We start from the raw sequence: 13,325 nt of genomic DNA on the forward strand, positions 1-13,325 counted from the left end.
TTGGACAGTGTTAGTGTGTCTACTGTATTGCTTAGGTCAATTCAGTCTTAAGCGTCCTCTCTGGCTGCTTGGTAAATAATTATCTGTTGACATGTTGTCATAAAAAATGGTTTGTCTCTATGTTTCAGGGCTGGTTTGCTGGAAGAAACCTTGCAGTGTCTCAAGTTACAACTAAGTATTTCCTCTGGGTTGATGATGACTTTTTGTTTACTGAAAAAACAAAAATAGAAAAGCTAGTGAAAGTGCTCGAGGAAACACCCCTAGATCTGGTAAGATAATTAAAATTGCTAGTGATACCTACTTATATTGTCCATACTTTCGTTGGCATTTGTAATTCAAACATTAGGTATACATTTTTCAGCAGAGCAACATGGTTTTATTTCCGCATTCCTTTGTAGGGTAGGAAAGCTTGTTGATTGCTCTGTGCCTTGGTTGTGGCTCAAAATGGTCAATGGTCAAAGAAGGGTTTGGCATGAGTTGACTGAGTGACCTGAAAATAAATACGTACATGTGTTTTACATGTGTGTGCGTATATATATATATATATATATATATATATATACGGAGCTACTTCATTTTGTTGAAAACTCATTTCATTGAAACTCAAATGACTGGGACCAATTCACTGAATGCTCACTTCACTGAAAACTCATTTCACTGAAACTCATTTCATTGAAAGTTGTATATGGCCTTTTCCCCACTGTAATGCAATCCTGGAGTTAGTATATCTAGTAAGGGGGGTATGGGGGCACAGCCCCCACATTAGGGGGTGTAGGGGCTAAGCCCCCCCACATAGTTTGGCTATATGTTGTCTTCTGGAAAGAGTTATTCATTGCACTTGTAAGTATCTGTCTGTATGCTTTAAAACATTTACAATATGTGGGGGGCTACCCCCACACCCCCCAATGTGGGTGAGCTGTGACCCCACCATACCCCCACCTTACTTTATATACTAACTCCAGGATTGCACTACAGTGCGGAAAAGGTAATATATAACTTTAAACGAAATTAGTTTTACTGAAATGAGTTTTCAACAAAATGAAGTAGACCCATATATATATGGATCTACTTGAAAACACCGACATGTCAAAACACCGACAACGAGAACATCGAGACTGGAAGATTGACAACTGAGATGACTGACAGTTTAAAAGCACAAAACTTCACATGCCTGACAAACCACAATCCCGACAATCAACAAAGCAAAACAAATACCTTTTACGAAAAACACGCACACAACACAACCACACCAAAAACCTTACAAACCTACACTAAACCTTACATACATAACTATCTATGCACTAACCTTAACCCAAACCCTAACCCTAAGGTCTGTCACTATCACACGCTCACCTAACCGGTGCCCTAATCCTAAGTCACTTAACCCACCCCTAACCCTAAAGTCTGTCACTATAGCACAGTTACCTTACCCGCACCCTAACCCTAACTCACTTAACCCGCCCCTAACCCTAAAGTCTGTCACTGTCGCACACTTACCTTAACATGTTGGTGTTCTCAGTGTCTGGCTTTTAAACTATCGGTCATCTCATTTGTCGATCTTTCTGTCTCTGTGTTCTCGTCATCTTTGTTTTGGCGTGTGGGTTTTTTCAAGTAGACCCCTCTATATATATATATATATAGAGAGAGAGAGAGAGAGAGAGAAAGAGAGAGAGATGTAAAATAAATTAATGAAGAAATCCACAATATAGCCTGGCATGTACAAACCAAAGAATAGTATTAAAACATTTCTGAAAATACAGTTCAGAAGACTGAGATTCTAGAATCGTCTTACTGCCACATAAAATGAAATTCTTTGCAGTATAAAATACAAAGCAGGATAGTTCTCTTAACTGTTGCAGGTGACTGGTGAGTCTGGTAAGTACTGTGCTTGTTTTGTCTATGGTCTGTATGTTAGTTGGGTACACCTTTACTGGAACACTGGAATACAGAGTTACTGGATCTGAAACAAGCAGGCAAACTCGACAGAGAAAGGAGAATGCAGCATTTTTAAATCTGAAACTGGCAGGCATATCAGAGAGAGGCAGATGTCTGCCATAACTAGGAGCAGCTGCATTTTGGGGGATACCATGGTCACTGTCTCTTGAGAGAGTCATATTCCTGACCTCTGGGTCCAGAATGGGTTATGAAGAGGAGTCTCTAGGGGGCTATATGTGAAGGATGAATACAGATATCCCTGAAACATGAAAAAGGTGCAGGGGTTGTTGCCCTGCAATGCAAAAAAAAAAATGGATTTACCCATGCCTATGTGGTAAAATATGTTGAAGGCAAAAGACTAAGTGAACTTTGGAAATAAACTGTGCACTGTTGTAAATAGACTGGAATTTGTGGACTTCCATTTATTAAAACAATTACTGAAGAAGATTAGCAGTATTATTCCAATATTTTTAAGCAGTTCTATATTTTGATACCAAGGCAGAAATACTGTCTGGTTAAGTGACTTACCCAGAGTCACACAACAGTCAGAGACTGAAGAACTGAAGCCAAGGTCTGAAGAGCAAAGCTCAATCACCAAGAGTACCCTTCACCAGCTATACTAAGCCTTCAGGGTCTTCTCTCTTATTTGGTAGTTTCTCACTCTTACATTGTGAAAACAATTCACATTACAGCCCAACATATTTTCCTTTTTCTTTAAACAGAAATAGCTTTCTCCAAACCTGAGTTTATGCATTTTGTAATCAACAAAGTATGTACGCCAAGCCTACAATAAAACCATATAAAGCAATCCACTTCTGGCATTATTTCCGTAACTATGAAAGCTGTGTGTGTATGTCATAGAACATTCTTATTGCATACATTCTATTGTAATTACTTCCTGTAACATATTATAGCAATAACCCACGCCTGGGTGTGGGTAATGCAGGATTTACCCACGGTTGGCGTGGTTTGGTCCCGAGGGCAAAGCCTGAGGGACCAAACAAAGACAACCGTGGGTAAATCCCGCATTACCCACACCCAGAAGTGGGTTATTGCTATTATACTATGACATTATTTAAGAAAAGAAATAATTACTTTTCTTAAATAATGGTATTGTATAATGCCTCTTTGCTGCCCTTCCGCAGCTGTCTGGTATCCGCGGCAGTTCTAATGTACTGCGCATGCCTACAGAGATGTCCTTTGCTTATTTTAAAGCTGTCTCGGTATGTTAAACCCATTTAACATAGCAAAACAGTAAAAAGCAACAGAGATCTTGCTTTCTCCGTTGCTTTTTTTTTTAAACCTGTCTCGCTATGTTAAATGGGTTTAACATAGTGAGACAGCTTTAAAATAAGCAACGGAGATCTCCATTGCTTATTTTAAAGCTGTCTCGCTATGCTAAACCCATTTAACATAGCGAGACAGGTTTTAAAAAAAAGCAACGGAGAAAGCAAGATCTCCGTTGCTTTTTACACACTGTGTCGCTATGTTAAAGGTGTTTAACATAGCGAGACAGCTTTAAAAAAAGCAACGGAGATCTCCATCGCTTTTTTAAAACCTGTGTCGCTATGTTAAACTCTTAACATAGCGAGACAGTGTTTTAAATGAGACTTATACTAATGGAAAAAGTCCGGGCGACTGGACCTTTTTCCATTAGTATAAGTTGATTTACAATGTGCACGCTGGCCAATCAGTGTGCACGTTTTGGAATATTAATGGGGGGTCATGGTATAATAACTATTATAGCATAGATAAGTTCATCCATATAAACTGTAAAAAGAAAAGAAGGATTTTTATTTGGTTACATCTGCAGTTCCTGTAAAAACAGAACATCATGAAACAAAAGAAAAAAAATTGTATCTGCCCAATACTGCCCACACATTGTTGTTCTGTTACATCTTATAATCTTAAGTAAAGCACTTTTAAACATATATATTACAATTCCTTGAAACATACGTGAAACATATAAATGCTATAGTTCTGCCACAGAAGTGCAGCTCTATTTTTACTTGTATGCATTATTTGTATGTGTACCTAATATTGTCTTTGCCACTGAACAGATTGCTGAAAGTATATTTCTTGATTTGTATTCCTCTTTTTATTGTCTTGTTTGATTGTGGCATATATTTTAATTGCATTGTGTTATTTAAAAGACTTTTCCCTTGAATGTTGAGTCGTGGTTGATTTGCTGTGAACTGTAGGAGCAAATGTCTTTTTTATAAACATTCCAAGCTTTTTGTGAGAAAACCCACAAACTACTTCTGCCATAGAATAGACTGCTGCATGGGAAAAGCACGTCTTGGCTTGTATTTACTCAGGATGCTGCTTTTTTGATTGAAGTATGTATTTTTATTGCAGTACATTACTTAAAGAATAAACTGGAAAGAGTACAGCAGAAATATACTAAGGGCATCCATGGATGTGCAAATCTAAGTTATTATGAAAGGCTAAAATATCTGAACTCGTACAGTTTCTCTTACAGATATTTAAATGATCTTATTCAGGTATATAGGGCATTTAGGGACAACTACTTCTGGGAATATTTGGGATTATCAAAAAGTACTAGAGAATCGTCAGATAACCTATGTAGAAGATTCTATAGGAATGAGAAGTGTACTAATTGGTTCTCTGACAGAGTAGCTGATGCTTGGAACAGACTACCTAATTACATTAAAGCAAGTACTAGTTTAGATATTTTTAAGAACAGCCTGGACACTTATTATGGGAACAAGTGTTTGGGCATATTGGCAAGCAAGAAGGGCTTTAATGCCTGTGCTTGAAACATTTGTATGTATGTATGTATGTATGAATGCAAAGTTCTTTTCCTTGAATAATAATATTTCTGATAATGAGAAAAAACATACTTCTCTAGATGATTCTTAGGATGCAGAAAATGTTAGTTACCTATTTATTTATTTATTGTTTACTGGGAAAGTCCATCTGGGTAATATCCATTTTCAGTGGAGGCCCAGGGAGACAAGTTTCATTTGCTTACATTGCATTATACTAAGTTCCAGTCAAACACTGAGGAGTTACATTTCTATTTACATTTATACTCAAACAGTAGTTACATTTATAGATATATATATTCTAAGATTTTATATAGATGGAAGTTAAAGAGAAAGCACATCTGCAACTTATTGGATTGTACAGGCAGTAGTTATATATAAAAATTGTTTTGTCATTTCAATAAGAGATGAGATTATTATATTTAAGCAGAGTATTTAGATAGTATTGTATAGTGAAAAAGTTTTAACCCTGTGATGAGCATGTACAGTACCAGGATTGGTAAAGATGTTATTAAAGCAGTGGTTTAAAACTACTGAGTTTGTTGGAGAGTTTTATTTGCATGGGGATATCATTTCAGAGTTTATTTTAAAGGTTAAGAAGGTTTGTTGCCATTTAACTGCTTGTTGCCCTCCAGATAGGTAACTAAGGAACCACAACAAGGGAGTACTGTAAAGGTCCTATTGAGGAGAGTCGAATGAGCAGTTGCTGGTGCAAAACAGTATCAAATGCCTTTGACAAGTCTAAGAACATGGTGGACACAAGCAGACCATTGCTTCTATGTCAGTTTACTATATTGGTAAAATGTAGTAGAGCATTAGTGGTGCTGTGCTGGGCCTAAAGCCATGTTGTGTTTCTGAGAACACATGATTTAAGGTTAGGTATTAAATCAACTGCATAGGGATGCATTTCTGTAATTTTTGGAGAGGGGGGGAGAGAATAGCTATCTGTCTGTGCTTATTAAACTTTGTAGATGTGCTGCCTTTGTGCAGTGGTATGATATAGGATTTTTTTTTCACAGTGATGGGACTTGTCTTTCTGGTATGGTCCTAGTAATTAGTAAGGACACAGAGAAGGCTATGACTTCTGTAGCCATTTTAAGGTAGTCTGATGGTAGTTGGTCCACAGCTACAGAAGTAAGTTTTAGTTTAAGGAGCAACTTCATGATGAGTGAGGTAGGTACTGGACTAAAATTGAATAGCTGTGGCTGGTTTGATTGGCCAGGGGTAGAGTGAGGGGGACAAATGTGTTAGCGTCTAAGAGAGATAATATTGATTGTATAAAGTAGGAATTAAACTTTGTGGGGATAGAGTCTGTCATATTGTCTGTTTTTGGAGAGGGACTAGTGGTCTTGCCATGGTGGAGAAGTTTATTTAGTGATGATCAAAAACGTTTTGGGTTGTTTATATGTTTGTCCTGTAGGCTGGTACAGTATGTTTGCTTATCCTGTGGGGTTTTGCAAGGTTTCTAAGATGTCTAAATTGCTGGAGGGCATTTTGAGTTCTATTTTTATACCAGTTTTTCTGGGCTTTATTTTAATTTATTTATTTTATTTTATTTTATTTTACATTTGTTTATCGGGAAAGTCCGACTGGACACAGATTCTTTTTCAGAGGAGGCCCAGGGAGAAAAGCTCCAGTAAAAAATACATATGATTACATAAAAAAGCATAAAACACAAAAGTACGTAAAATAAACAATATGAAATCTGTGCACTCTTTGTGCATAACAAGTTTTAACACAGTAAATTTCATACAGCATATAGTAATAAAAGCAAACATGTTTAGAACATTATTACATATAGTATATAGTAAAGAGATAATCTAGATTTTTTTTATATAATGTTGCAGTCAGTATAGCAATAATGCTTATGTGGGTCTTCATTTTTTGGAGTTTTTGGTGGTCTAGATAGTATTCACCTCTACTATTGGTGGTTTGGAAATAGGACCAGTCAGGAAAACAGTAAGTAAGAGGAGTGAGAGAGTATCATAGTTGAGATGAACTGGCTATCTAATTGTTACTAAGAAGCATCATCACTGAGTACTTGGGTAAGAATGAGTTGGAGAAGTGAGGTAGAGTTGATTAGTAAAGATAATGGTTAGAGAGTAAGATTAGGTCAGGGTTTCAGGTTCGATAGACTGGTAGAATATCTAGATTACAGAATCTATATATGAAAACGTGGATTAGTACTGAGAATAGTAAAGCGAATAGTAGGCATACAAGTGTTGAGATGGGAACAAGCTTGTCTGAGTGGAAGTTTATCCTGGGGAGTTACAGGAACATAACCAGGCATTCTTAAAGTGTGTCATGAGCAGCTTTTTGAATTGTGTGGTGGAGGTATTGGAGGTCAGGTGGCAAGGTAGGTTGTTCCAAGCTTTTGAGATTGAGTAGCTGAAGAGAGATTTGCCAGCTTCGTTATTATATTTGTTGAAATTTAGGTGGCTCTGGGTAGTCGATCTTAAGGTTCTTGTTGTAGAATAAGGTGTTGATAGGTTCTGGAGTGCTGGAGATTTTGTTGGGTAGTAGTATAGTTTGTGTGCCAGTGTTAGTTGGTTGAGTGTCAGTAGCTGAGGCAGTTCTAACCAATTTAGTTGTATGAGTGCTACACAGTGATAGGTCTTGTGTAGTGTTTCAGTAGCAAATCTAGCAATCTTGTTGCAGCAAGGCTCTAGCTTTTTAAGGTCGGTTTTGTGAAGGTTGATCAGTATTAGGGTTGCATAGACGAGGGTGGACAACAGATGTGTCCTGGCTGTTGTGGATTTAGTTTGTCTAGTGAGAAAGGGTTTGTTGCGATAATGCAGTCCAAGTATTTTGTGAACTTTCTTGATAGTTTGGGCTATATGAATATCAAATCTGAGGTTGTTGTCTATTTCTACACCTAAGAGTTTGGTGTGGGATACGAGGGTGATCTTGATTTTGTTCATGGACATTATGGTAAAGTTGTCAGATGGAGGGGATCTACAAGGTCTGAAGATAAGAAGTTTTGTTTTGTTTGGGTTTAGGATAAGCTGGGAATTAGTAAGCCAGGTCTCAGCTAGTGTAAAGCAGTCTTGGGTTAGGGAGTGGAGGTCATGTAATGTGTGGGCTGCACATATCAGGGTGGTGTCATCAGCATATTGCACTACTGAGGCATTGGGTGTGAAGGTAGAGAGCTGGTTTGTAAATAAAGAGGAGTAGTGGGCCAAGTATTGAGCCCTGGGAACTCCTAAGGATACTGGTAGGAGAGAGGATAGTTGATTTTAGCATAGTACTGCTTTTTGGTGGCCTGATAGGTAGCTTTTAAACCATGAGATAGAGGGGGTGCTGATGTTTAGGTTGGATAGTGTATTAAGGAGTTAGCTATGATTGACCATATTGAAAGCTTTGGACAGGTCAAGAAAAATAGCTGAAACTAGCTGTCCCTTGCTTCTATGGTGATTGATTGTGCTGGTAAAGGACATTAGGGCAGTGGTGGTACTGTGGAAGGGTCTAAATCCATGCTGATATTTGGATAGCAAATTGTTATCTAGAAGATGGTTCATTACTTGTGTATGTACAACTCTTTCAAGTATTTTTGACAAGGGAGATAAAATAGTGATAGGCTGATAGTTATTTAATTCTAAGGAGTTGCCTCCCTTGTGCAATGGAATTATGTGGGAGATTTTCCATACAGTAGGCACCTTATACTCTGATATTCATATGTTTATTAAAATAGCAACAGGAAGGGCTATAGCTTCTGCAGCTAGCTGCAGGTATCCTTTTATCATGATTTTTTTTGTTTGGTGTGGGGTTGGACGTTAGTCTTTTTAAGTACAGGTGCTAGATTATTTAAGGTCTGTAAGAATACATTATTAAAGTGTTTTGCATCAGTATGTGGTGGCATTATTCTAAGTACATTCCATTGAAAATATCTTTGCTAAAATTGGTTGCATTCTGTATTTGATTACAGATAGTATGTTTATCTAGGTTATTGTGAGTTCTAGTAGCATATGATAGTATGTGGTCACTTATGCTATCTGACAGGCAGCCTATTTTTGTCAGTTTTTCTGACTTGTTTGTAAGAATCCAGTCTAATGCTGAGTGCCTCCCCAAAGCAGTATCAACAATATTCCCTGGTGGTATATAAATTGCTTTTAAAGATATAGTTTTCATATTGTTGATTTTAAGAAGTGTTATTAGTAGTTCAGCATTATTAAATTTGGGTATTTCCTGTGGAAATAAGGTGATGTTAGGGAATTATTATAGATGATTGCTGCACCATCTGCATGCTTGTTTTGTCTGCCATGCCTGAGTATATTGTATCCTGGGGGGGTCATCTCATTATCTTTTATTTCTTTTTTTAACCAGGTTTCAGTAGGTATGACTACATCAGGCATGTATGTGGCAAGTTAAGCATGTATGTTGTGGATTTTATTGCACATACTTCTTAAGTTCATAATTAATAAGGTAAGTTTGGATTCTGTTTTTTGCTGAGATGTATTTAGGTGACTGGTTTATTTTGGGGTTGGAAGGGATAGTTTTATGAACAGTTGAATTTTTTTGAATTTATATTTTACAGAGGGGAGAGTGTGGCCAGTTATATTTTGGTCTTGGTTTGATATTTGATCATACATTTTGGCCAGTTATATTTTGGTCTTGGTTTGATATTTGATCATAAATTTGGATGCTTAGTGTTTAGATGTTTATATAAAAATAAATCAGATGAGGTTGTTTTATATAGATAGGGTGTTATGGAGAAAGACATGATTGGTAGATGTTAATATTTTTTGCAAGTATTGGTTGAAGTCCTAAGTATTTGAAGGAGGTGGGTTTGATAATTGGTAATAAAGGCTAGTAGAGTGAGGAGAAATAGTCTGAATTATGGGCATCGTATTTAACTTGGGTTTTATCTTTGCTGTAATTTAGAATAAAACATGTTAGTAGGGAAGTGGGCTAGTTGTAGTGATTTAATCTGAAAGTTATAAGAGGCAAGGATTAATACAATTTGTGAGAGAAAATTGGGTGGTAAAGTAGAGTGAGTGTTACTACTGGGAGTAAATGTATTGTTTTTCTACTGGAGGGAACTGATGTTATTAGAGGAATATGTGGGTCGTGCTATGGAAGTTTAAATGTAGAGTAAGAGGAGGTGGGTGAGATTTGGGGGTAGGATTGGGGAGCAAAGTGAGCCTAAGTGTTAGTAAAGGTGAATCAAATGGGTTGAAATCTTGTCAAGAGACAGAGAAAACAATCAGTGACATATCTTAAACAGTCAGAAATCTGCTGAGAGGTAAGTAAAAGGAACAATGCAGTTTAAAAGGCCTCTGTGCTAGTAGATGGATGTCTTGGTTTTGTTGCTGTAGAACACCGTTTAATAGGAGAGTTAGTCCAATATCACCTTAATCTGACTAATGGTGATAACAGTAAAAAAAATCACTAATAACTGTGGAAGGAGCTATAGACCAGTATTTGTATTTGCATACATTCCAAGGCAACCCTGAGAAGACCCACTTGAAATGCCTCTGCCATTGAGCAGGCTAATGTATATGAACTGCATATTAGTTGGCTTGTATTGCTCATACTCCTGTCTTATTTGTCTGCAATGTGTATTTTTATCACACTGTTTACAGTTCATTTAATTTGAGTACAAAACATCTGGTTAAGAGACAAAACTAAACTTGTATATTTTGGTTAAATACCTGTGAGCTATGAGATCAGACAAAGATCAATACTTTTGTTTATGTATATTCCAAGGTTTTCACTTGATTTATCACTACCATGCAGTAAACCAATATGTGTGAGAATCACTTTTATTATTTACATGATATTGTTATCTTGTTTTGATTGTAATTTGTATTTTTTCAGATTACTATTAAGAGCCCTTTTTTCCTTCAGTACTAAAACTTATCATTACATGAGAAATCAGAGTTTCTCTTTCTCTCTAAAGTTCATAGGATCTAGAAAGGTAAATAACATGTGAATTGTGGCACACACCAGAATTTTTCGTTTTTAAACATTTTATGGATTTCTTGTGAAAATGCACTTCAACTGCATATTACAAAGAATAGTTTGTTGTGTCAGAAAATAATTTTGTATTGTTATCTTGTCTGATTGCGATCTGTATTTCTATTACATGGTGTTATTCAATTGGAGTCTGAAGTTCTACTGCAGGGTACCACTTAAAGTTATTTTCTGTTGAATACAAAAGGTTCTATTTAGGAGATAAAAGAAAGCTTATGCTTTTAATACCTGATAGGAAGTAAAATGAGTTAATTGCATGTGACCTGTGGGAGGAGCTAACAATTAGCATTTTTATTTATAAACATTCAAAGGCTTTCATATCAAAGCTTACATGTACTTACTGCCACAGGATAGCCTGTAGTGTGTTAAAAGCTAATATCTTGCTTTGTATTACTCATACAGGGCTACCAGTTGGGCATTTTTAGCCCGATAGGTCCCCAATCCCTCAAGTAGGATGGCACTAGGCTATGACAGGGTTGCCAGGCATTATGCCCCTTAGGCAAATCTCTGAGTCACCTTACAGCAAAGTGCAAGGCATTTTCATAGTCATGTTTTCATAGTAGCAACAAGTCTTCTTAGTGGAGAGGACACTTCCCGTCATGCACTGTACTAGTGCCTACGCTAGCATTATTAGTAACTACAACTTCACACCTATTGTATAGTACACAGTGTAAACTGTTTTTGCTCCTGTAGTAGCTGGTTGTTGTTTCTGAATGCTCAAAGGGGTGTTTTTCAGTTAAAATTGTATGGATTAACTACTTAACTTTTGTGTAACATTTCAGTTACTATCTCATAAGATAAGACCAGGCTTCATTGAATAATAGAGAAGTACATTGTTTACTTTTGCTTCTGTTGTTGACATGGGGTTTATGATTGGTTGATAATGAATATAATTACAAGAAATATCTGTAGAATAGCCAGTCTTAGAAAGCATGAACATTAACACTAGTAAGCATAAAAAAAAAATAAAATAGCAGATACTGTGATGAAAAGGAAAACTACCCCAGCAATGTTGTGCTATCCATAAGCAACTAAAACCAGGATAAGACATATTGTAAATCAATTTGTTATCCTTCTCAGCTAATACTGGGAGAATACATATAGTAAATCAATTTGTTAGAAAATGAATATATCCTATCTGCTAGTTACTATGTATGTTAAAGTCTCTTATGTGAAAATTCTATGTCAAAAGTCTGTCCTTTTCAACTAAAACCAGGAGAAGACATATAATAAATCAATTTGTTAGAGAATGAATGCATCCTATCTGCTAGTTAATATGTATGCTAAAATCTTTTCCATGAAAATTGTATGCTAAAAGTCTGTCTGTATGTTTTGTAAGTTAGTCTGTCTGTATGTTTTGTAAAAATGTTCTCTTGGAGCTTTTCTCCCTGGGCCTCCACTGAAAATAGACTTGTAATGCAGTTGGACTCTCCCGGTCAACAAATGTAAAATAAATAAATAAAGTTAACTTCTGATCTCTAAGACCTGAGACAGACTATTACCATTTCAACAGTATGGCAGAGAAATGTTTGCTGCAGTCATAAATTGCATCAGAATAATCCCAGAGACGTGATATATAAGGTGTGTGTGTGTGTGTGTGTGTGTGTGTGTGTGTGTGTGTGTGTGTGTGTTTGTGTGGAGTGATTCGAGGCAGAGGTGGACAGAAAAATCATTAACTTGCTTGAAAGCAGAAAACCAGTAAATGTTTGAATTATAAATGTGAAGCAGGGATATCTTAGTTTCAGAGTCACATATGAAATAGGGGGCATGCAGAAAAAAAGATAGAAATGGTTGGACTGAAATGGGGAGGAGTGTATTATAGAAGCCAGTAGTTTCCCCAGTTTAAATAATCAAGTCTTCATAGCCCCTCTGTTATAACTGGGAATGGCTAAGCTTTAAGAAGGATTTTTGGTTTCTGGGAACTAGCTTTATACAACTCACTGACGTCTCTAAATTACACAATGAATTATTTTTACACTTTAACTAAAAACGTTTTCATGGTGTTTGTTTAATATGCAGCTTTTATTGGTATTATGTATTACTAAGTAGTTATGAATGTATATTTATTATTGAGACCATGGGCCGGATTCACAAAGGCTTGCATGGAGTCTAAGAGTAGAGTAGGACTCCAGCAAGCCAACATGTCTGCAGAGCGATCCAGGAACAGCCGGCAGGGGTGTGCAAGAGAGCTCCTAAAACGACTCTTGCACGGACAGGGTTAGTTTATGCAAATTACCTCATTTGCATAGCTTTCAGCTTTTGCGATCCAGGAAACACTAACCTGTCTGAGTAAGAGTAGTGTTATTTGCAGAAATGTACTCAGTTGGCAACTGAGTACCGTTCTGCAAATAGCAAAACGGAGCCATGACAGCTCCAAATAAAAGATGCATCCAGGTGAGGAAGCATGCTAATGGCCAAATATACGGCCATTGGCATTTTTATCTGTTGCAAAATAAAAAACATTTTTTTTTCCTCGAGCCCCGATGTTTAAGCATAGCGCAGCGCCAAAATGCGGCTCTAAAACCATAAAAAATAAAAGCCACAAATAGGTATTTTATTCAAAATATTCATCTGCCATGCAGGTGAATGGCAGGTTGAAGACAAAACATGGCTACTGAGTAGTGGTTG

The 13,325-nt window shown here is 36.8% G+C and overlaps 1 protein-coding gene across 1 annotated transcript in view; it reads left to right on the forward strand.

Annotated features, from left to right (window-relative positions):
- The window catches only part of LOC122803790 (beta-1,4 N-acetylgalactosaminyltransferase 2-like), a 493,524-nt gene that overhangs the window by 366,027 nt on the left and 114,172 nt on the right, over nucleotides 1–13,325 (forward strand). The window contains exon 5 of the mRNA XM_044073477.1: nucleotides 129–269. Coding sequence (XP_043929412.1) covers nucleotides 129–269 — 141 coding nt within the window. The remainder of the gene's footprint in view (nucleotides 1–128; nucleotides 270–13,325) is intronic.

This window comes from Protopterus annectens, chromosome 6.part0 (assembly GCF_019279795.1).
Source record: "Protopterus annectens isolate FY-2018-M chromosome 6.part0, PAN1.0, whole genome shotgun sequence".
In the NCBI taxonomy this organism is placed as follows: domain Eukaryota; kingdom Metazoa; phylum Chordata; order Ceratodontiformes; family Protopteridae; genus Protopterus; species Protopterus annectens.